Source organism: Hippopotamus amphibius, chromosome 13 (assembly GCF_030028045.1).
Source record: "Hippopotamus amphibius kiboko isolate mHipAmp2 chromosome 13, mHipAmp2.hap2, whole genome shotgun sequence".
NCBI classification, from domain to species: Eukaryota; Metazoa; Chordata; class Mammalia; order Artiodactyla; family Hippopotamidae; genus Hippopotamus; species Hippopotamus amphibius.
In genome coordinates, this window is record NC_080198.1 from 41,622,848 (window position 1) to 41,644,078 (window position 21,231).

The window sequence follows — 21,231 nt, forward strand, 5'->3', positions numbered from 1 at the left end:
TGGTAGTTCTATCTTTAGTTTTTGAAGGAACCTCCAAATTGTTTTCCATAGTGGCTGTACCAACTTACAGTCCCACCAACAGTGCAGGAGAGTTCCCTTTTCTCCACACCCTCTCCAACATTTGTTGTTTCCAGACTTTGTGATGATGGCCATTCTGATTGGTGTGAGGTGATACCTCATTGTGGCTTTGACTTGCATTTCTCTGATGATGAGTGATGTTGAGCATCTTTTCATGTGTTTGTTGGCCATCTGTATGTCCTCCTTGGAGAAATGTCTATTTAGGTCTTCTGCCCATTTGTGGATTGGGTTATTTGCTTTTTTGGTATGAAGCCGCATGAGCTGCTTGTATATTTTGGAGGTTAATCCTTTGTCCGTTGTTTCATAGGCAATTATTTTTTCCCATTCTGAAGGTTGCCTTTTAGTCTTGTTTATGGTTTCCTTCGCTGTGCAAAAGCCCCTAAGTTTCATGAGGTCCCATTCGTTTATTCTTGATTTTATTTCCATGATTCTAGGAGGTGGGTCAAAAAGGATGTTGCTTTGATGTATGTCAAAGAGTGTTCTGCCTATGTTTTCCTCTAGGAGTTTTATAGTGTCTGGCCTTATATGTAGGTCTTTAATCCATTTGGAGTTTATTTTTGTGTATGGTGTTAGGAAGTGTTCTCATTTCATTCTTTTACATGTTGCTGTCCAATTTTCCCAGCACCACCCATTGAAGAGGCTGTCTTTTTTCCATTGTATACTCGTGCCTCCTTTGTCAAAGATAAGGTGCCCATATGTGTTTGGGCTTACTTCTGAGTTCTCTATTCTGTTCCATTGATCTTCCTTTCTATTTTTGTGCCAGTACCATACTGTCCTGATCACTATGGCCTTGTAGTATAGTTTGAAGTCAGGAAGCCTGATTCCACCAACTCCATTTTTCCTTCTCAAGATTGCTCCGGCTATTCGGGGTCTCCTGCGTTTCCATACAAATCGTAAGATTTCTTGCTCTAGTTCTGTGAAAAAGGCCATTGGCAATCTGATCGGGATTGCATTAAATCTGTAAATTGCTTTGGGTAGTACAGTCATTTTCACGATGTTGATTCTTCCAATCCAGGAACATGGTATATCCCTCCATCTGTTTATGTCATCTTTGATTTCTTTCATCAATGTCTTAAAGTTTTCTGCATACAGATCTTTTGCCTCCTTAGGCAGGTTTATTCCTAGGTATTTGATTCTTTTGGTTGCAATGGTGAATGGGAGAGTTTCCTTAATTTCTCTTTCTGCTCTTCCGTTGTTAGTGTATAGGAATGCAAGAGATTTCTGTGCATTAATTTTGTATCCTGCTACTTTACTAAACTCATCAATGAGTGCTAGCAGTTTTCTGGTAGAGTCTTTAGGGTTTTCTATATATAGTATCATGTCATCTGCAAAGAGTGATAATTTTACTTCTTCTTTTCCAATTTGGATTCCTTTAATTTCTTTTTCTTCTCTGATTGCTGTGGCTAACACTTCCAAAACTATGTTGAATAACAGTGGTGAGAGTGGACACCCTTGTCTTGTTCCTGTTCTTAGAGGGAATTCTTCCAGTTTTTCTCCATTGAGAACAATGTTGGCTTTTGGTTTGTCATATATGGCTTTTATGATGTTGAGGTAATTTCCTTCTATGCCCATTTTCTGGAGAGCTTTTATCATAAATGGATGTTGAACTTTGTCAAAAGCTTTTTCTGCATCTATTGAAATGATCATATGGTTTTTATCCTTCAATTTGTTGATATGATGTATCACGTTGATTGATTTGCGTATATTGAAGAATCCTTGCATCCCAGGGATAAACCCCACTTGATCGTGGTGTATGATTTTTTTAATGTGCTGTTGCAGTCTGTTAGCTAGTATTTTGTTGAGGATTTTTGCATCTATATTCATCAGTGATATTGGTCTGTAGTTTTCTTTTTTTGTGACATCTTTGCCTGGTTTTGGTATCAGGGTGATGGTAGCCTCATAGAATGAGTTTGGGAGTGCTCCGCCTTCTGCAATATTTTGGAAGAGTTTGAGAAGGATAGGTGTTAACTCTTCTCGAAATGTTTGATAGAATTCGCCTGTGAACCCATCTGGTCCTGGGCTTTTGTGTGTTGGGAGATTTTTAATCACTGCCTCAATTTCTGTACTTGTGATTGGTCTGTTCATGGTTTCTATTTCTTCCTGGTTCAGTCTTGGAAGATTGTATTTTTCTAAGAATGTATCCATTTCTTCCAGGTTATCCAATTGATTGGCATATAGTTGCTTGTAGTAGTCTCTCATGATGTTTTGTATTTCTGAGGTGTCCGTTGTGACTTCTCCTTTTTCATTTCTAATTCTGTTGATTTGCATCTTCTCCCTTTTTTTCTTGATGAGTCTGGCTAATGGTTTATCAATTTTGTTAATCTTCTCAAAGAACCAGCTTTTAGTTTTATTTATTTTTCTTATGGTTTCTTTCCTTTCTTTTTCATTTATTTCTGCTCTGATCTTTACGATTTCTTTCCTTCTGCTCACTTTGGGGTTTCTTTGTTCTTCTTTCTCTAGTTGTTTGAGGTGTAAGGTTAGGTTGTTTATTCGATCATTTTCTTGTTTCTTAAGGTAGGACTGTATTGCTATAAACTTCCCTCTTAGAACTGCTTTTGCTGCATCCCATAGGTTTTGGGTTGTTGTGTTTTCGTTGTCATTTGTTTCTAGATATTTTTTGATTTCCTCTTTGATTTCTGTGGTGATTCCTTGGTTGTTTATAGAAAAAGGACTAACTCATTTCTACTGTGTCCTCTTTCAGTTCAAGCAGACTGAAAATATGAAAGACCATGAAGAAGTTCTCTAGGTGATCTCTGATTAGTTAATAATAACTTATTTTAATTCCAGGCCTCGTGTTAAGCATTTTGCAGAAAAGTGCTTGCAACAGACTGAATGTTTGTGTCCCCTCAAATTCTTATGTTAAAACCTAATCTCCAATGTGATGGTATTTTGAGGTAACCAAAGGTACTATGAGAAGTAACCAGATTAGTGCCTTTATAAGAGACCCTAGAGAGCAACCTTGCCCCTTCTACCATGTCAAGACACAGAGAGAGGACAGCTGTCTATGAACTAAGTAGCAGGTCCTCACCAGACAGCAAACCTGCAGGTGCCTTGATCTTGGACTTCCCAGCCTCTAGAACTGTTAGAAATACATTTCTGTTGTTTATAAGCCACCCAGACTATGGTATTTTTGTTATAGCAACTGACTAAGACAGTGCTTAAGCTTTACCCTTTCATAAGAGGTAAGAAATATGACTATTCCTCCTTTACAGAAAAATAAACTGAGGCACAGAGAGGTTAAGTAATTTGCTCAAGATGAATGGCTAGGAAGAAGGAAAAGGCAGGATTTGTACCAATGTGGCCTCATTCAGGGGCCATCTTCTTCACTGCTATGCTCTAGTAGAGGAGTTGGCAAACTTTCTGTAAAGGGCCAGATGGTAAATATTTTCAGCTCTACGAATCATTTGGTCTCTGTCACAACTACTCAATTCTGCCATTGTATCTTGAAAGCACCCATGATTGATATATAAACAAATGGGTGTGGCTTGTGTTCCAATAAAACTTTACAAAATCAGGCAGGGCCAAATTTGGCCCATGGAATATGCCAATCTTTGGCCTAGCTTACATCAAATTTATACCATATTTGACTCATTTTATTGGAATCATCATTTCCTCCTTTTTTCATCACTCCCATTACTCTAGCATTAACCATAATTGGAAAAGTGGAAACTAGAGATTAGGAAGAGAAAAGAAAAGTAGATGGTACAGAAGATGTTTCTTTTTACAATGTAGCTTTGGGCAAGATAAAGCAAAAAGAGGTGAAAGGCAATGGGGATAGACTTTGAACTGCCCTCTACACCTCTGAGGGTAGGCTGAGGAAGGGCTTTGTGAAAGGGGCTGGAGTGAGCCTAGAACATTCTGCCAGGTTCTGGTATAAGGCCCTTAAGGTTTTATCAGGAGGGAGAGGTATGGGCACTGCTAGCCCACAAGTACATGGAAGCCTGAGATATGGGGGGACTGGGAGTATGTCCTCCTTGAAGAAAGTCACACCCAGGGTAAATTGGCCATATACTTCCTCCTTAAATATCTAAGTTCCATTTTGCTTCAGAATGGTGAAGGCAAAAAATTAACAGAATTTACAGAGAAAATTATAATGTGGAATTTGGATATGGCTCAAACTACGGTCAAGAGGATGAAGAGCACTGTAGAAATTTAACAAGTGTCACCCTTTCCTCCTCCTTTTTCCTTCCAAATGCAAATACTCCAAGGAAGAATAACTGTAAATAACAAAGCATCAAAATGAACACACGAATGAATATCCAAACTCTCTTTGTTATTTCTTAGATAAGGATACAGTGTGCTAAAAGGCAAATACCAACACAGACAATCCTGTTTATTGCTTGGCAGACTGCAATGCTTTGTTTGCTTTGCTTTCTATTTCTTGTGCACAGGTTAAAAAAAATTGTTTAAGGGTCCTGTACACAAGTGCTTGAATATGCCTGCAAACACATACCTTTGGGTCCAACTTTCTGGATGCAGATTCCTCTCAATCGCAGCATTTTCAGCAGGTAATCCAAATGCATCCCATCCCATAGGATTGATAACCTAGCACCCAGAAAAGAAACATCAGCCATGACAGACTGCTAAAATCTTTACCAGTATTCTCTTCTAGGCAATGAGCAGGCATTCTCTCCTTCTAACATGTCTTATCCCTTTCCTGGATGATTTCAAACTGTGCTTCTGAAAGCCAGCTGGCTACCTAAGATGTAAGCACAGAACAGAATTTAGAAGGTTATACACCAAGGTGCCAATTGCAGTTATCTCTGAGTAGGTGTTTTTGTGACTATTTTTTACTTTCTTCTTCTTCTTGTCTGTATTGTCTGTAATGTACCCAAAAGGTTCTTCTGAAATTATAAAAAGTTTCTTTCAATTTCAAAAATAGGTACATATAAAAATATATATGGGCATTCAAAATGCTCGCCTCACGTTAGATTCTCCACTTAAGGAGCTGTGCTGTCCAACAGGGTAGCCACTAGCCACATGTGGTTATATAAATTTAATATTAAATTAATTAAATTTAAGTGAAATTTAAAATTCAGTTCTTCAGGTACACTAGCTACCTTTCAAGTGTACAATAAGCCACTTTGAATCACTCCCTATAAGATATTTCCATTTTCCAAACAACAGGGGATCCTAAGATCTTAGAGTTGGAAGAAGCTTTTGAGAGATATCTTCCATCCCCACTCCTTTATTTGATAGTCCAAGCAACTGTGGTCCAGCAAGAGTAAGCAGCCTGGCTAGGACACACCAGACGCAATTAGTTCAGGCCAGGAGAGGCATTCATTTCTGCAAATGGATTACCAGTCACAGCTTAGCTGGCAGCTTCAATAGCGAGTTCGCTCAACCTAACTTAAACATGCTGTAAGCAGGAACAATGGCTTAAAACACAAGCTGTGGCATCAAGGGACAGCCAGGTTCTCTACCCATTGCCAGGAAGGACACCTGCTTTGAAACTTAGTCCCTTACCCTTCTCTAATGCTAATTTCAGTCACAAAGCCACAAACACAGCTTCTCCCAGAGCCAGATTTCTGAAGCTTGCCTGTGGGTGAATTTGGCCCGAGGAGGCTCCAGTATTTCTAGAAAACGGCCCTTTACAGATGGCCTTCTTACTTCCTACCAAGCTCCTGGTCTGTCAACTGCCACAAGCTGGGTCTGTTTGTTTGTAATCATGCAGAGAACCTGAGCTTCTGTTCACATACATTTTGGATAATGACGGACACTCAGACACACTTAGTGGCACTACCTCATCACCCACACATATCACAATGGGACACTTTCCACTCAAGAAATAGGTCTCATTTTCTTTTATAAATAACTTTTCCCCCGATTATTGAAATAATGCATACTCACTATAAATAACCTTGATACATAGAGAAAAATATTCAGAAGAAAATAAAATACCCTTAATTCTACTATACAGCCATATATAACTGTTATTTGGTAAATTTATATACAACTTTTAACAACTGGGATCATGTTATTTCTATGTGTCTTTTTTTTTCCCACTGTGCAACTGGAGGTTTCTTCCATCTTTCTGTCTTGTTCAAGGACTCTCTGAGATGCAAATGAGTTATCTCCCATGGCCATCGCTGCTGCAGGTCCATAAACACCTATAATTCAAAGTGTCCCAAACTGGAGTCACGCTTAAATCCCAGTCCCCAGATCCATCCTCTCCCTAGTCCTTCTTAGCAGGTAGCAATAGGTACGGTCCTCCCAGTGGCAGGAGCCACTTGCCTTAAAGTTGTCCTTCCATTCTGCACATTATTATTTTTTAATTAGGTTTTAGTTCTGATGAAACAATCCCATCTCAAGAACGAAGACCATGCATCTAAAATCAGAGCTGCTCTAACCCCTCTGGCTAGTGAGTGGGAAATGCCACCAAAGGCTCACTCCTCAGGAGGCTGTGTGGTTTGGGGGAAAGGTCCGAACCCAAACCTGCCATTTACTGGCAGTGGGACCTGAGGCACATCATTTACGCTGAGCCTCAACTATCAACCATGACTGAAAGCAGCCACCTGAATTGTTGAGAATTACACTAAGATGTATGTGGTGCACCCAGCACAGTACAGGCAGCCAGTAAATGGCAGGGCTGGCTGCGGTGGCAGCTACTGCCATCTGCTTGATCTTCAGCACCTCACAATGCTGCACATCAGCGGTTCCCTCGTCAGGACCTCAGTAATGTCTCTTTGGTCACATTCATTATGGTGGCTCACTGACAACAGGCAGGGAGACCCCTTGATCTCACACACACCCTCATCCACGTACATTCCTAAGGGTGGGTTACTTATGACAAGAGCCTCTGAAACAGGTTGCTACTAGGCATTGGAAGTTCTTAATGAAACCGAACAGACCATGGGCTCAAAGGGCCATCCAGCTGTCTGGCCTTCTTTTCGATGAAAGAGGCCCATCAGTTCTTCTTTCCCACATAATTAGTGGCTCCCATAAGGTGCTTCGTTTGAAAGTAGACCAGCTGTTCTTGCCACGGCTGACTGGACCAGGGGTAGTCCACGAACCGTAGCAGTCATCAGTGTGCTAGGTAGGAAGGGTCCTGCCCAGCAGATTTTGCCTTATTAGGGGTGGTGGTGGGTCTGATCCACTCAGGTCTGCTTTTTGGAAGGGATACAGACTTGGTAAACAACAGTGCTGTGGATCTCTCCAGTTTGCTGCTGCTCCAGGAGAGGCCGGTTTGCCATATCCTCTGCTGTGCTTCCCAGGCCTGGGAATCTGGGAAGAGTGGAATGCCCTGGACTTCCAGCCTAAGATAATATGACTTCCAGGGAATTTCCTGCCGGTCCCCTGGTTAGGACTCTGCGCTCTCACTGCCGAGGGCCCAGGTTCAATCCCCAGTCACGGAACTAAGACTCCGCAAACCACGAGGCTCCACCAAAAGAAAAAAAAAAAAAAAGATGGCATGACCCCCAAGCTATCACCTTCAGTCCCTGCATCCACACTCCTGAGGTCAGTCGGAATAGGCTCCTCTTCTTTTTCCTTAATTGGATGTTTCTCAAATTACAAGCATAATACAAGCTTTTCTTTAACAAGTAAAATGACACAATACATGATAAATAAAGGCAAAGCTGATCACCTTCCTCAGCCCCGACTCCTATTCTCAACTCCTTGATGTAACCAACAACATCAGCCTTTGTATCTTTCCACATCTTTCTCCTCACTCAAACACAGAAACACAAACATATATTCATACATAGGAGCTGGCTGGTTTATTTTTATGGAAATAGAACCTGTTATACACTGTTTTATGACCTGTTTTTTTTTTCATTTAATATATCATGGACATCTGTACAAAATATGAAAGTACATGTGTATGTGTATATACATGTCTTTTAAAAAATTTCTAACATCCCTAGGAATATCTGGTCTATGTAGTTTTAGGAAGTTGTCAAAACATAACCCAATCCAGTTCATTTTTCATCCTGAGGTATTTCATCTTTCCAAACAGCACCCTCCTCTTCTGGAAAAATGCTCCTCCTCCAACTTCATACAGTCCTGCTGCAGACTGCCAATCACAAAAGCCACCCCTCCCGCCACAGAGGGAGCACCTGGTGGAGATGTCTGAGAAAATACAGCTAGCATGTGGACAGACACAGAAACGGGAGGCAGAGACTAGGGATACTGATGTGCTTCAAGGACGTGGGCCCAATTCCCAGTGGGCCCCATTCCTACACCATTTCCTACTGTCCTGAGTTACACCGGGATTCAAAGAAACACAAAACCTCCTTTTTCGCTTAAACTGTTCTAAGCTGGGTTTCAGTCCCTGGTCACCAAGAATCCTGACTAAGATACACACCCTTTAGGACAATACAGCTCTCTCTTGAGTATTGCTTAACCCACTGATGAAAAATATTTCCTCCACAGATTTTCCTCTCTTTTTCTTTTCAATTTTCAGAGCTAAAAATAACAATAATAATAATCCCATATTGGGGACCCATGCTTGATTACTAGAAAGTTCTACAATACTTCCAAGGACAACACCAGAACACTGCTTCCAGCAGTGCTTTAATTCTCCTAGGGCTACTTTGCTGGCAGAATAATGTAACTGTTGCGTAACCATGTTTCACAAGAAAGGGGAAAAGTTAATTATCACTTGGTTTCTTTGTTGGAACTGCCAAAATGGCACCAGTTCAATGTTTCTGCCTATTAACATTCTGTTAGGTTACTACCCATATTTTTAAATAAAGTCAATACAGAGACAGTCAAAAAATCAGTTTGTATTTACATAATATACTTATTCATTTCTATTTTTGTTTTCAGATGAAATTAACATGAAAAGATATTCTTAGCTCACATGTTACCCAAGCTACCTATGAAAATAAAGTTAGAAAAAATCTTAAAGCTCCTTAATATTTCATAGTCTTACCAAAAATTAACAAAAAACAAATGTCTGCCCTGGAATACACACCGTGGGGAGTCAGAATAGTTCTTTCCACCATGGGCTGGACCACTGGAATCAACGTTCCTGTGAGCCAAGTTTCTATGAACAGGAAAGGGTCTGATCAACTCTACACCTTGGGTTTCCCAGACACCCAGTGTTGCGTGTCCAAGGGCAGAACTCACTCTTGTGCCATAAGATGATTCACTACTGTCCAGGGGGAACAAAGTAAAGACCTACAACAAGATTACAAAATACCAAAGCCTGTCCCTTTCCCCCAGGCAGCAGATTCTATTTGCTGGTCAAATTGTTATACTCCATTTATTTAAAAGACACCATGTCAGTGCTACCTTTGCCACCTTGTTCACCTCTTGGTCTCTTCTACATCATCCAGATCAAACAACCCCATTCTGAATATGTAATGCCCACTTTCTAGTCTGTGATTTCTCCATGTGAAAGACTATCCAAAACATTCACTGGAGGAACTCTAAACTCTCCTTTTGCGTTCTAAAATTCATAGTCTTTTCTATCACCATAACCTGGTTTAATCCTTCCATAGTTTCACAAGCAACTAAACCTACAGCTCACATATGCCAAGCAATGTATCCTAAGAACAACAACAACAACAATAACAACAGCAGCAGCAACAGCACCCCCCCACCCCAACATCTAGATTTATATTTTAGGACCCACCTGGGCCCTCTCAATCCCTTAGGTGTGAACCTCTTCTTGGATGAGTGCTTTCAGCAGAAAGGGAATCAAGAAGTCCTGGCAGCTATAACGTGGAAATCCATAAAACAAAGTTCCAGGGTGTGAAAAACCATCATTTCCAGCTGCTCTTCTAAGAAATGCTCTAAGTATTTTAAACTGAGTGAGAAGCCAAGGGCACAGGGAAACAACCCAGAAATGAGGACCAGTGAGACACTGCCCTCACTTCTAGACTGAAGGAACAAAGGGAGGAAGCAGAGACAACTGAATCCAAAGGCTGAGATCAGCTGCAGAAGCTGAAAGACGCAGGTCTGGCCAAACGGAACCGGATTAATGAAGGAGATACTAATCAGGGCAAAGAGAGAGAAATTCCCTGGCTGCTTCTTTCCTCCTACCCTACAATCTTGCCAGAATTCTTCTTGTCCAAAACCAGCCAGAGGCCAGCTGACACCAGAGCTTGGGAAACGTGGCCCGCAGAGTTCTGGCCTTCCACCCTACAAAGCAAAGCAGGAGATGGATCGAACAGCAAACTGAAAGACCAGCACAGAAACAATAGCAGGACTGCAAAACTTACCATGACCTGAGATATCAAAGGGAGTTAGGGCCAGCTACTGATGAGGGGCAAACACAGGGATCAGAGCCCTGGCAAATTAGACCAGGGGTGGCCAGGAAGTGAGACCTGGAAGCTGGGGCTAGGCCACCCTCTGGTGTGGACCCAGTCACACACATGACCATGGCTTACCCGACAGGACCTCTTGCCTGCATTCAGGCAGAGCCATGGGCATCTCAGGGTTGGCACACAAGATGGATGGCAAGCAGACTAGAAGGGATACAGGAGAACACAGTCACATGTGACAATGTACAGATGAGGCTCTGGAGGGATATATCCTGGAAAATGACAGGGGTCACTGTCCAGAAGGGCCTGGGGGGAGTGGGTAGTCAAAAGGGACGGCAGCCTTATCGATGTTGTATCTCTCCTTTTTAAAGGGGAGAACATGGAACTTTAGGTACAACTTAAAAATACTTTTTTTAAGAAGGAAGAAACGAACAAGCAAAAGTATAGTTCTTCCTTCAACACAGGAAGGAAGATGAAGTAGAGTTAAGAAGACTTTGGAAATAGAAGGGAAGGAAGCTGGGGCAGCTGGTTTTCTGCCCTCCCAACGAGAGGGAAGTACCAATTCCCCAGGAATGACCAGCTTTCTCTCCCTTTCATCATAAAACAAAACTTTATGTTTGAAACCAATTCAGCTTCTAATTGAGAGCAACCATGGTTACAGCTTCTGAAAAAAATTGCTATTTTCAGAGAGTGCCGTGGTTTCTCTGGAGTAGATTCAACACTTTATTTCCAAGAAATGAGAAACACAACATTTAATTTTGTTTAGCAAGTTTAATAACTCACTATTATTACAGGTTGAGGATCAAAATCAAGCAAGTACTTCAGAGTAAAGAATCCACATCTTGAAAATGTCTGTACTACCCAAAGCAATTTACAGATTCAATGCAATCCCGATCAAATTACCAATGGCATTTTTCACAGAACTAGAGCAAGAAATCTTACGATTTGTATGGAAACGCAAAAGACCCCGAATAGCCAAAGCAATCTTGAGAAGGAAAAATGGAGTTGGTGGAATCAGGCTTCCTGACTTCAAACTATACTACAAGGCCATAGTGATCAAGACAGTATGGTACTGGCACAAAAATAGAAAGGAAGATCAATGGAATAATATAGAGAACTCAGAAGTAAGCCCAAACACATATGGGCACCTTATCTTTGACAAAGGAGGCACGAGTATACAATGGAAAAAAGACAGCCTCTTCAATAAGTGGTGCTGGGAAAATTGGACAGCAACATGTAAAAGAATGAAATTAGAACACTTCCTAACACCATACACAAAAATAAACTCCAAATGGATTAAAGACCTACATGGAAGGCCAGACACTATAAAACTCCTAGAGGAAAACATAGGCAGAACACTCTTTGACATACATCAAAGCAACATCCTTTTTGACCCACCTCCTAGAATCATGGAAATAAAATCAAGAATAAATGAATGGGACCTCATGAAACTTAAAAGCTTTTGCACAGCAAAAGAAACCATAAACAAGACTAAAAGGCAACCCTCAGAATGGGAAAAAATAATTGCCTATGAAACAACGGACAAAGGATTAACCTCCAAAATATACAAGCAGCTCATGCAGCTTCATACCAAAAAAGCAAATAACCCAATCCACAAATGGGCAGAAGACCTAAATAGACATTTCTCCAAAGAAGACATACAGATGGCCAACAAACACATGAAAAGATGCTCAACATCACTCATCATCAGAGAAATGCAAGTCAAAGCCACAATGAGGTATCACTTCACACCAATCAGAATGGCCATCATCACAAAGTCTGGAAACAACAAATGTTGGAGAGGGTGTGGAGAAAAGGGAACTCTCCTGCATTGTTGGTGGGACTGTAAGTTGGTACAGCCACTATGGAAAACAATTTGGAGGTTCCTTAAAAAACTACAAATAGAACTACCATATGATCCAGTAATCCCACTCCTGGGCATATACCCAAAGAAAAACATAATCCCAAAAGAAACTTGTACCATCATGTTTATTGCAGCACTCTTTACAATAGCCAGGACATGGAAGCAACCTAAATGCCCATCAACAAATGAATGGATACAGAAGATGTGGCATATATATACAATGGAATATTACTCAGCTATAAAAAGCGATGAGATGGAGCTATATGTAATGAGGTGGATACAACTACAATCTGTCATACATAGTGAAGTAAGTCAGAAAGAGAAGGACAAATATTGTATGCTAACTCACATATACGGAATCTAAAAATGGTACTGATGAACTCAGTGACAAGAACAAGGAAGCAGATACAGAGAATGGACTGGAGAACTCGAGGTATGGGAGAGGGCGGGGGGTGAAGGGGAAACTGAGAAGAAGCGAGAGAGTAGCACAGACATATATATACTACCAAGTGTAAAATAGTCAGTGGGAAGCTGTTGTATAACAAAGGGAGTCCAACTCGAGGATGGAAGATGCCTTAGAGGACTGGGGCAGGGAGGGTGGGGGGGACTCGAGGGGGGGGCGTCAAGGAAGGGAGGGAATATGGGGATATGTGTATAAAAACAGTTGATTGAACCTGGTGTACCCCCCCAAAAAAAAAAATAATAATAATAATAAAAAAAAAAAAAAAAAAAAAGAATCCAAATGACAGTACCTAGGCCCCAAACAGAAGACCTCCTCTGGGAATGTGGAGGCAGATAAATCAGGCAGTTTCCAATCAAAATACTGGACCAGAAACTCATTCTCCCTTTCAAATTACATCTGAGAGGATAAGCCCTGGAAATCCACTCTCTATTTTCAGATGCTCCAGAGATTAGAAAATTTGAAAACTAAATGCCATGCGATGCATTCTCTGGGCACTTCATAAACACTTGTTGACTGACTGGCCAACTGAAAACTGATGAAACGTATATCATGGCTCACTTGCAAAGAACTGCCCTCACTTCCTGAGGTTTGTGGGTAATGGCACTACGATCACGCGGCTGCCAGACCCACAGCCTCAGCCTCCTTCCTCCTCCACAGCGAAGAGCAAAAAGGCCCAAGCAGAAAACCCTACTTGGGCAGTGCCCTGCAACGTTTTGCCTAGGACAAATTACTCCAAGTCCAACTCTGTGAGGGGGACTTGGCAGCTTGATGCTTTAATTCCCCGCTTCTGGCCCAGAAGGTGCTAAGGAGATCAGCCGAGGTGGGAGGTGGGTAATTCTATTTTCTAACCATCTGTGCATAAAACATATGAAAACACAACAAAATCACCATATGGTGCTAAGCTTTAAATACGTCATCAGACATTGTATGAGTTTAAGAAGAAACCAATTGGCACTGTGGTCTTTTCTGATTCCAAAAAGAGAATGATTTATCTCTGGCTTTAAGTGGCGCCTGCTTAAACATCCAAACCTCAGGACTACTTATTACTGCTATTATGAATTGTGTTACACTGGAAAATTGCATTATGGTTTTTAAAGAGTTTTCTCATTGATCATTTCACATGAACCTTGCAACAAATCTGTGAAGTGGGAGGCGGGTAGGTCACTGCCATTGACTAAAGTTGCAGATTCCTGATCAACTCATCACCCTCAAACCACCTCCCTCTCCACTTGTCGAGTCCATATATAATCTACTGTGTGCCCAAGGTCTGGTCAGCTGGTTGGGACTTTAGGTTTCACCAAGAGAAGTGTGATGACCATGGCCTCAGGCACATCTCCATTAACTACAACAAGAACGTAGGGGACCCCAATGATCTGCTTACACTCTTATCTTATTTCTCTCCTTTGCACAACTTATTTGCTGCTATAGGAGGAAACCAAAGTAAAAGCAACCTTGAACTTTCCAAATCATCATTCTCATCCATTCTCAAACCCAAATTACAATCTGTTGTCTGGCGGGCTCACAAAATGCAAGGACAAACCACAGACTGGGAGAAGACATTCGCACTGTATTTAACTAACAAAGAATCAATAATCCAGACTATACAAAGAATAATATGAACAATATGAAAAAGACAAACACCTCCAGAGGAATTTGGCAAATAATGTGAGCAAGTCAATCAGAAAAGAGGAAACTTAAATAGATAATAAACAGCTTCACTAGGACAGTACTCAGGAAAATGTAATTAAAAACACAATTAGAGGACTTCCCTGGTGGTGCAGTAGTTGAATCTGCCTGCCAATGCAGGGGACACAGGTTCAATCCCTGGCCTGGGAAGATCCCACATACCACACAGCAACTAAGCCTGTGTGCCACAACTACTGAGCCCACGTGCTGCAACTACTAAAACCCACGTGCTTATGGCCCATGCTCCACAACAAGAGAAGCCACTGAAGTGAAAAGTCTGCACACCACAACGAAGAGTAGCTGCTGCTCTCCACAACTAAAGCCCACATGCAGCAAAGAAGACCCAACGCAGACAATAAATAAATAAATAATGTCTTTCTCTATCAATCAAGCAGTCATGTGACCTTAAAAAAAAACCACACAATTAGATGCCATTTCCTACATATCAAATTAGAAAAGATTAAAAAGTCTAACATATTAAGTGTTGTCAGGATGCAGGTCTAAAAGAAATGCCATTCATTGCTGGTAGGAGTATAAACTGGCACCAACTTTCTGGAAAGCAATTTGGCAAGATGTGCTTATGCTGAGGTTGTGCACACTCTATGACCCAGCAATATCACTTCTCCCACAGGCAAGGTGCAAGGATGTTCACTGGAACAAAAATCTAAAACAACCTAAAATTCTACCAGTGTGAAAATGGATAATTAAATATTGTCATAATTATACAGCACTTATAATGGATGAACTAACTTTAGAGACATAGTCAGACTAAATCCTGAAACAAAATACTGACTGAAAAAACATGCAGAATATTAAGACGCCTTCTATGTAAAATTTAAAACACAATACTACACACAAGTGTGTATGTATCCATAAAAAATACATAGAATAAAATCATGAAAACATGAAGGCAAAGGATATACACTAGCTTTTTTTTTTTAACTGAAGGATTGGAATCTGATTGTGGAGAGGCACAATTGTAACACTGGAAAAAAAATACCTGAGACCAGCAAGATTAAATGGTAATATATATTACATCAGATGGCAGGTCTGAGTATTTATAATAATGTTCTCTGTACCTCTGTGTTGGAAATGTTTATAATTTGTTAAAGTATCATATTCAAACTAAAGAGGATAGAGCCTACCTAGGGAAAGTAGATAAAGAAAAAAAAGAGAAGGTAGTCCAGAACAGAATCTGAGGTAGGGTAGACATATCCCTCGAAAAACACAAATTAAAACTGACACAGAAAAAAAAAATCAGAAGATCTGAATAGCCCTATAGCATTAAAGAAATAGAACTGTAATTTTACAACTTCCTACAAAGAAAACTCTAAGTCAAGATACCGTCATTGGTGAATATTACTGAACAATAAAGGAAGAAATAACACCAATAGTACACAATGCTTTCAGAAAATGGGAAGAAGAGAACACTTCCTAGCTTGTTTCATGAGGCTAGCATAAACACGATATTAAATACAAAGACATTACAAGAAAAGAAAATTATAGTTCAGTGTCTTTTGGGCACATAGAGATACAGCAATATATACATTCAAAAAAGTACATCATGACCAAATGAAATTTGTCCTAGGAACACAAGGTTGGTTTAATATTTTTAAAAAATAATTAACATAATACATCACATTAACAGATTAAGGAGAAAAGCCATGTATTGTCTCAATAGATGCAAAAAAGGCATATCACAAAAATCAATACCTATTCATGATAAAAATTCTCAGCAAACTAGGAATACAGGGATAACCTCATTTCACTGCACTCTGCTTTACTGCATTTCACAGATACTGTGTATTTTTTTTTACAAATTGAAGGTTTGTGGCAACCCTTCGTTGAACAAGTCTATTGTCACCATTTTTCCAACAGCATTATTTTTTAATTAAGGTACGTACATTTTTTTAAAGACATAATGCTATTGCACACAATAGACCACAGCATAATGTAAACATTACTTTTATATGTACTGGAACCAAAAAATTTGTGTAAATTGCTTTATTGCGATATCTGCTTCACTGCAGTGGCATGGAACTAAACTTGCACAATCTTCGAGGTCTACCTGTAAAAGGAGAACTTTCCAATCTGATAAGAGTATGCAAAGATGAACTGGAGCAGGAAAACGCTGTGGAGTAAGCTGAGAGAAAGAAACCAAGATGCAGCAAAAAAACCCTGGAGAGTGGGGTCTCATGCCAAGAGCACAGTCTTTCAAGGAGGGGAAAATGGTCTACTGTATTACATGCTACTGAAGTGAGAAAGGATGACAGAGACACATCCACGGAGGTCACTGCTGGCTTTGAAGAAAGCAGACTTGGTGCAGAGGTCAATCCACTTTTTACTTCCCATCTGCTGTTCTTAGTGTGCCTTAGAATGACTTCCATATCTCCATTCAAGAATTAAACAAATCAACCAACAAATTAACAAATTATAGAAAAAGGAAAGCTTACTGAATTTTTCCTAGGCCTACTGACTGATTTTGAACCTAAAACTCCAATACTACTACATAATACAGTAGAAAGGCCAGTGTTTGGAATAAAGCTGGTGCCCAAGGACTATGTACCAAATGAATTAATCAATACATGTAGACCTTGCTATTCCAGATCAGATATTCCTTCCCTCCTTTGAGTAAGGATCATTGAACCTGACCTGAATCCAATCCCACTCTATCCCTGGGTCTAGTCCTGACATTGGGAAAGAGGGATTTTAAAACAAGAAGAAGCTCAACAGGCTTTCACACTGTTGACCAGTATAGAGATTTGCTTCTTTTTTGCCGTTACCATGTAAAAACGGCAGGACAAGTTTTCACTACATTTGGCAGTTATTTGGGGGATGATCTGACAAATATGGGTTATGAAAATTAACAAGAAATTAATTTCAAGAGAGCCTAGAGGATACATCCCCTCCAAGATAGCGTACCATCTTAAAGAGAGCATCTGAAACGGAGGAACAGAGGGAACCTAGGTGCCTGCCGGTCACACTAAGATACCATAAGTCAAATAACAAAGAGTGGTTTCAGGCACCAAACAAGTCACAGGATAGATAGATAATACAAATAGCAGGTAATTATGTGCAGTCTAGTTGCTTCTCAGAAGGCAACTCCATGCAGCAGGCCCCGAGCAGAAGAGCACAGACTGATTTCATTTGTTAAATGACTTCCCAGAGTATGTCAGATCAGTATAAATACTAATCATGGCTACCACTTACTAAGGGACTATTATGTGCTAGACACATGTACTATCTCATTTAACCAACACAACAACCCAGGAGGGAAGAATAATTATTATATTATTATCCATATTTTAAAGACAAGGAGAGTAGGATTCAAAGACATTAAATGACTTGTGCAGGGTCACTCAGTGAGAAAGTGGTACAACAGGGTTCAAACCTGGGTTGCCCAATCCCTGGGTCCAGCCTGACCTTGGGCTTCAGTTACCGTAAGAGACTCCATTTTATCTTTTGGGCCTGAGTTGCCTATGAGGGTCCCAGTATCTCTGGGCATGGGGTTCTGCCTTGAGTTTTCTCTGTAACATCTTATCCATCCAAGGGAATTAGAGTTCCACCTACACCCCCTCAACCATTTATCTGCTAATGTACCATAAATGTACAGTTTTATATAATCTTCAGCAACTGGCCTATACGCACTAATTGTCTAAAATAAATTGGCCTAAGTGGGAAAAAAAGAAAAAAGATAAATCTAGTTGAAGAACCACAGTTAGATATACTTCATGACAAGGGCCAATTTATTCTGCAGCACCTCTTCCTAATACACTCTGCATAAGTGATGGAAAGCAATATCTGGGAAAAATAACACCTGGCATAGCCCAGGGAGACATTCTCTGTAGAAGGCAAATCTCTGAATCTGACAGTGAACGTCATTAACTCTTCAAGTGACAAAGAGACATTATACCTTGACTTCCTTTTTAGGAATACTTCTTGCTGCCAATGTCAGTTCAGCACAAATTTTCAAACCAATTATGACAATGGATGCACTTACCTTTCTAAAAGAAAATCTTGATAAAGAACTGGGAGGTGGCAGATACCCTTTATACAGACCCTGAGAGGTTAATAACAGCAACAGCCAGTGGGAGTGCCAGTAAATGTTTAAGAATTGACTCTCTGGCAGAAAAAGCCCTGATTTGTAGGCTTTGCTGATTTCCATGATGTAAATACTCCCACCATAGTGGATTTCAAGCTACTAAGGTGACAAATAAGTAACATGAAGTTGGGCAGAGATGCACACAGCTTTCAGGAGGTGCTACCAGCAGGCTCCAGCCCTCTGCTGCCGATGTTAATATTTCCTGGTCACATACTTACGTGCCAGCTATGTGCTAAGCGCTTCATCGTCATCCTCTTTCAATCCTTATAACAGGCCAATGGGCAGGTACTATTTTATCCCCATTTTACAGATGAGAGAAAACTAGGTATTAGAGAGGTTAATTTAGTAATTAGTCGAAAGTCGAATAGCTACTAAATGTTAAGAGCTGGCATTCGAATGCTGGCCATCTGGTTCAATGGTCCATGTTCTCAGGCCCTCTTTGATCCTGCCCCTCTCTGTAACGTGTTAAAGAAGCTACTATGATCATTGCCACCTCATCTTATTACAGATGATGTGTTGCTAAAGAGTAAAGCGCAGGCTCAGGGGTAATTGGCAGTGGAGTAAAGGAGTCTGACCCACACCAACCATGGAAGGGTCCTTCTCTTCCTCACCCAGGAAATTTCACCTTGTCCTTCAAGACCCACGTCAGATGCTCCTCTTTATCGGAGACTTTCCCAACTCCCGCAGAGCTGTTACTCCCCACAGATTTTTTTTGTTAGGAAAATTTTACTTTTTCCTTTATAAAATAAATACCTGCTCATTAGAGAATACAGAAAATATCAAATACAAGGAGAAAAACATTGTGGCCCCACCTCTTACTCACAGCACTTGCTCCTTACCTGAACTACTGGACTCATTCCCCTGTACAATGTTTGTCTATTTATGGGTGTCAACCCCACTGGACTGTGCACTCCTCCTGAGGAGATATCATGTGGTACCCACATTGGTAAACTCCTTCCATCGCATCTGCACCCCACCTCCCGCCCTAGCACAACACCCAACACATGGCTGCCCCCCAATTAATGCTTTATCATGTCCCCCAGTTCATCAGAGGAAACGCTGAGCTTTCATCTTTATCTTCGAAGCTGTCCTAATCTTAACTGAGATTGGTTTTTCTCCTTTGTCCTACATTCTTGTTGTCCTGTGTAGGGCAGGAAACTGCTATTCCAGCAGGCATCTTGCCTTACCTGCATCCCTCTCATCTTCTGGAAGCGTGCAATGGTGTCACTGATGGTGTACACACGCACGTGGCCCATGTGCAGCTTGCCGGAAGGATAAGGGAACATGGAAAGCATGTAAAACTTGGGCTTTGATTTCTAGGAAAGAATGACAAAAAAATTACAATGAGTATTTATTAAGCATTCACTGGGAACCCAGCATGCATATAATCTTTTGACATTTTACTCAAGGTAATAATTTAACATTTTAAAAGTTTTCTTTTTAAAAAACCATTCCCATAAGGTAAATTGACAAAAATGCCAAATACGAAAATTCAAAGCCCAGGCTTAACCTAAAGAATGTCCAAAATAATGCCGAACAACCTCAAAGTGCTAATTACCCATAGGTATTTTTAAATGTCTTTTTCTCTTTTAAAATCTTCTCTTTTAGAACAGCTAACTAGGTCTTAAGGAACTATATGTTTTTCCAAATGAAGCTCTGACACATATGTCCATATAATTCAAGGAAACAATAGTGAATCACAGAGATGTTAAAAATGGAGCCCCTCCCTAAATTCCCCGTAGCTGCCTGCAGACTTGAATTGAACAGTACAAGCAGGGTCCTCAGGCACCCGTTCAGGTCCTGGGTTTCTCGGCTGTATTGTAGGCTTATCTTTCGACAGGAAAAATTGAAATGGGAAGGTAATGAGAATATCTTAGCCAGGTTGCTGTTTCCCAGGGGGTGATCTACAGGCAGCCTCAGGCCACGGTTACATAACTCTCCAACTCTCAAAGATGCAGCTTCATCACAAGACACAGAGAAAAAGGCACATGCATTGGAACAGAATGAACACAGGGCAGGAGGTCCTCACTGAAATGCCAACTTCTGGCACCTTAGTTCTGCCACCATAAAATGGTGAATGTTGTCACGAGTTTGTGCACACGGCGGGAGGAGGCTCCACAGGAAAGGTGGTAGTCATTTAATTGACTCCCTACTGGGGGCCTATTGTTCAAGGGCAAGGACCATGTTTTAATCATCTCTCCCCCTCCACCCATCCCACCCCCCACCCCCAGTTTAATAACTGCTGGATAAGTGTTTGTCAGCCTTTGTGCTCTGAAGCCTGAAGGGCACTTTTCCCAGCACATGTCACCAATCTGGTCCAGGTGACAAGAATCCTCAAATCCTCCCATGGAGGAGAAGGGGGTGTCTCTGAAGAAAGGATGAGAACAAGTGACTGTTTCTGTTTAGTCACTAAGGATCTGGACCGTCTGGTGTTATCACTACTTTTTTTCGCCTTCTGTTTTTCTCTTTTTGTCCTTACTCCCTTCCGTGAGCTCCACTAGAGTCTTTAAGCCTTTGCTTCTTCAAAATTAATGAAAACAAATGCAAAACAGAATATTCATAACCATTCTTTTGTGTATGTGTGTGTATTGGGGGAGGGTATTTTTTGCTAAGTATCTGCATGACTGATAATTGACAGCCAACTGTAATCAGGGGAATAGAAGAAAGCAGAAATTAGATTCTTTCCAAATCTCATTTGACCCTTTGCTTTAAACTTCCTTCAGCAAAGAAGTTAAACACATCTTTAGCAGGGCCACTAAATAGTGTGGCAAAATAGACCAGAGGGGCACTTTTCCCTGTACTGCCCATCTTCTAGAAATTACCAACT

At 40.8% G+C, this 21,231-nt stretch overlaps 1 protein-coding gene across 2 annotated transcripts in view; it reads right to left on the reverse strand.

The window, feature by feature from the left end:
• Window positions 1-21,231, reverse strand: part of LARS2 (leucyl-tRNA synthetase 2, mitochondrial) — a 147,328-nt gene that overhangs the window by 116,063 nt on the left and 10,034 nt on the right. For both annotated transcript variants that reach the window (XM_057706095.1, XM_057706094.1), the window contains exons 3-4: window positions 19,592-19,720; window positions 4,532-4,623 (exon numbers count right to left, since the gene is read on the reverse strand). In XM_057706095.1, coding sequence (XP_057562078.1) covers window positions 4,532-4,623; window positions 19,592-19,720 — 221 coding nt within the window. The remainder of the gene's footprint in view (window positions 1-4,531; window positions 4,624-19,591; window positions 19,721-21,231) is intronic.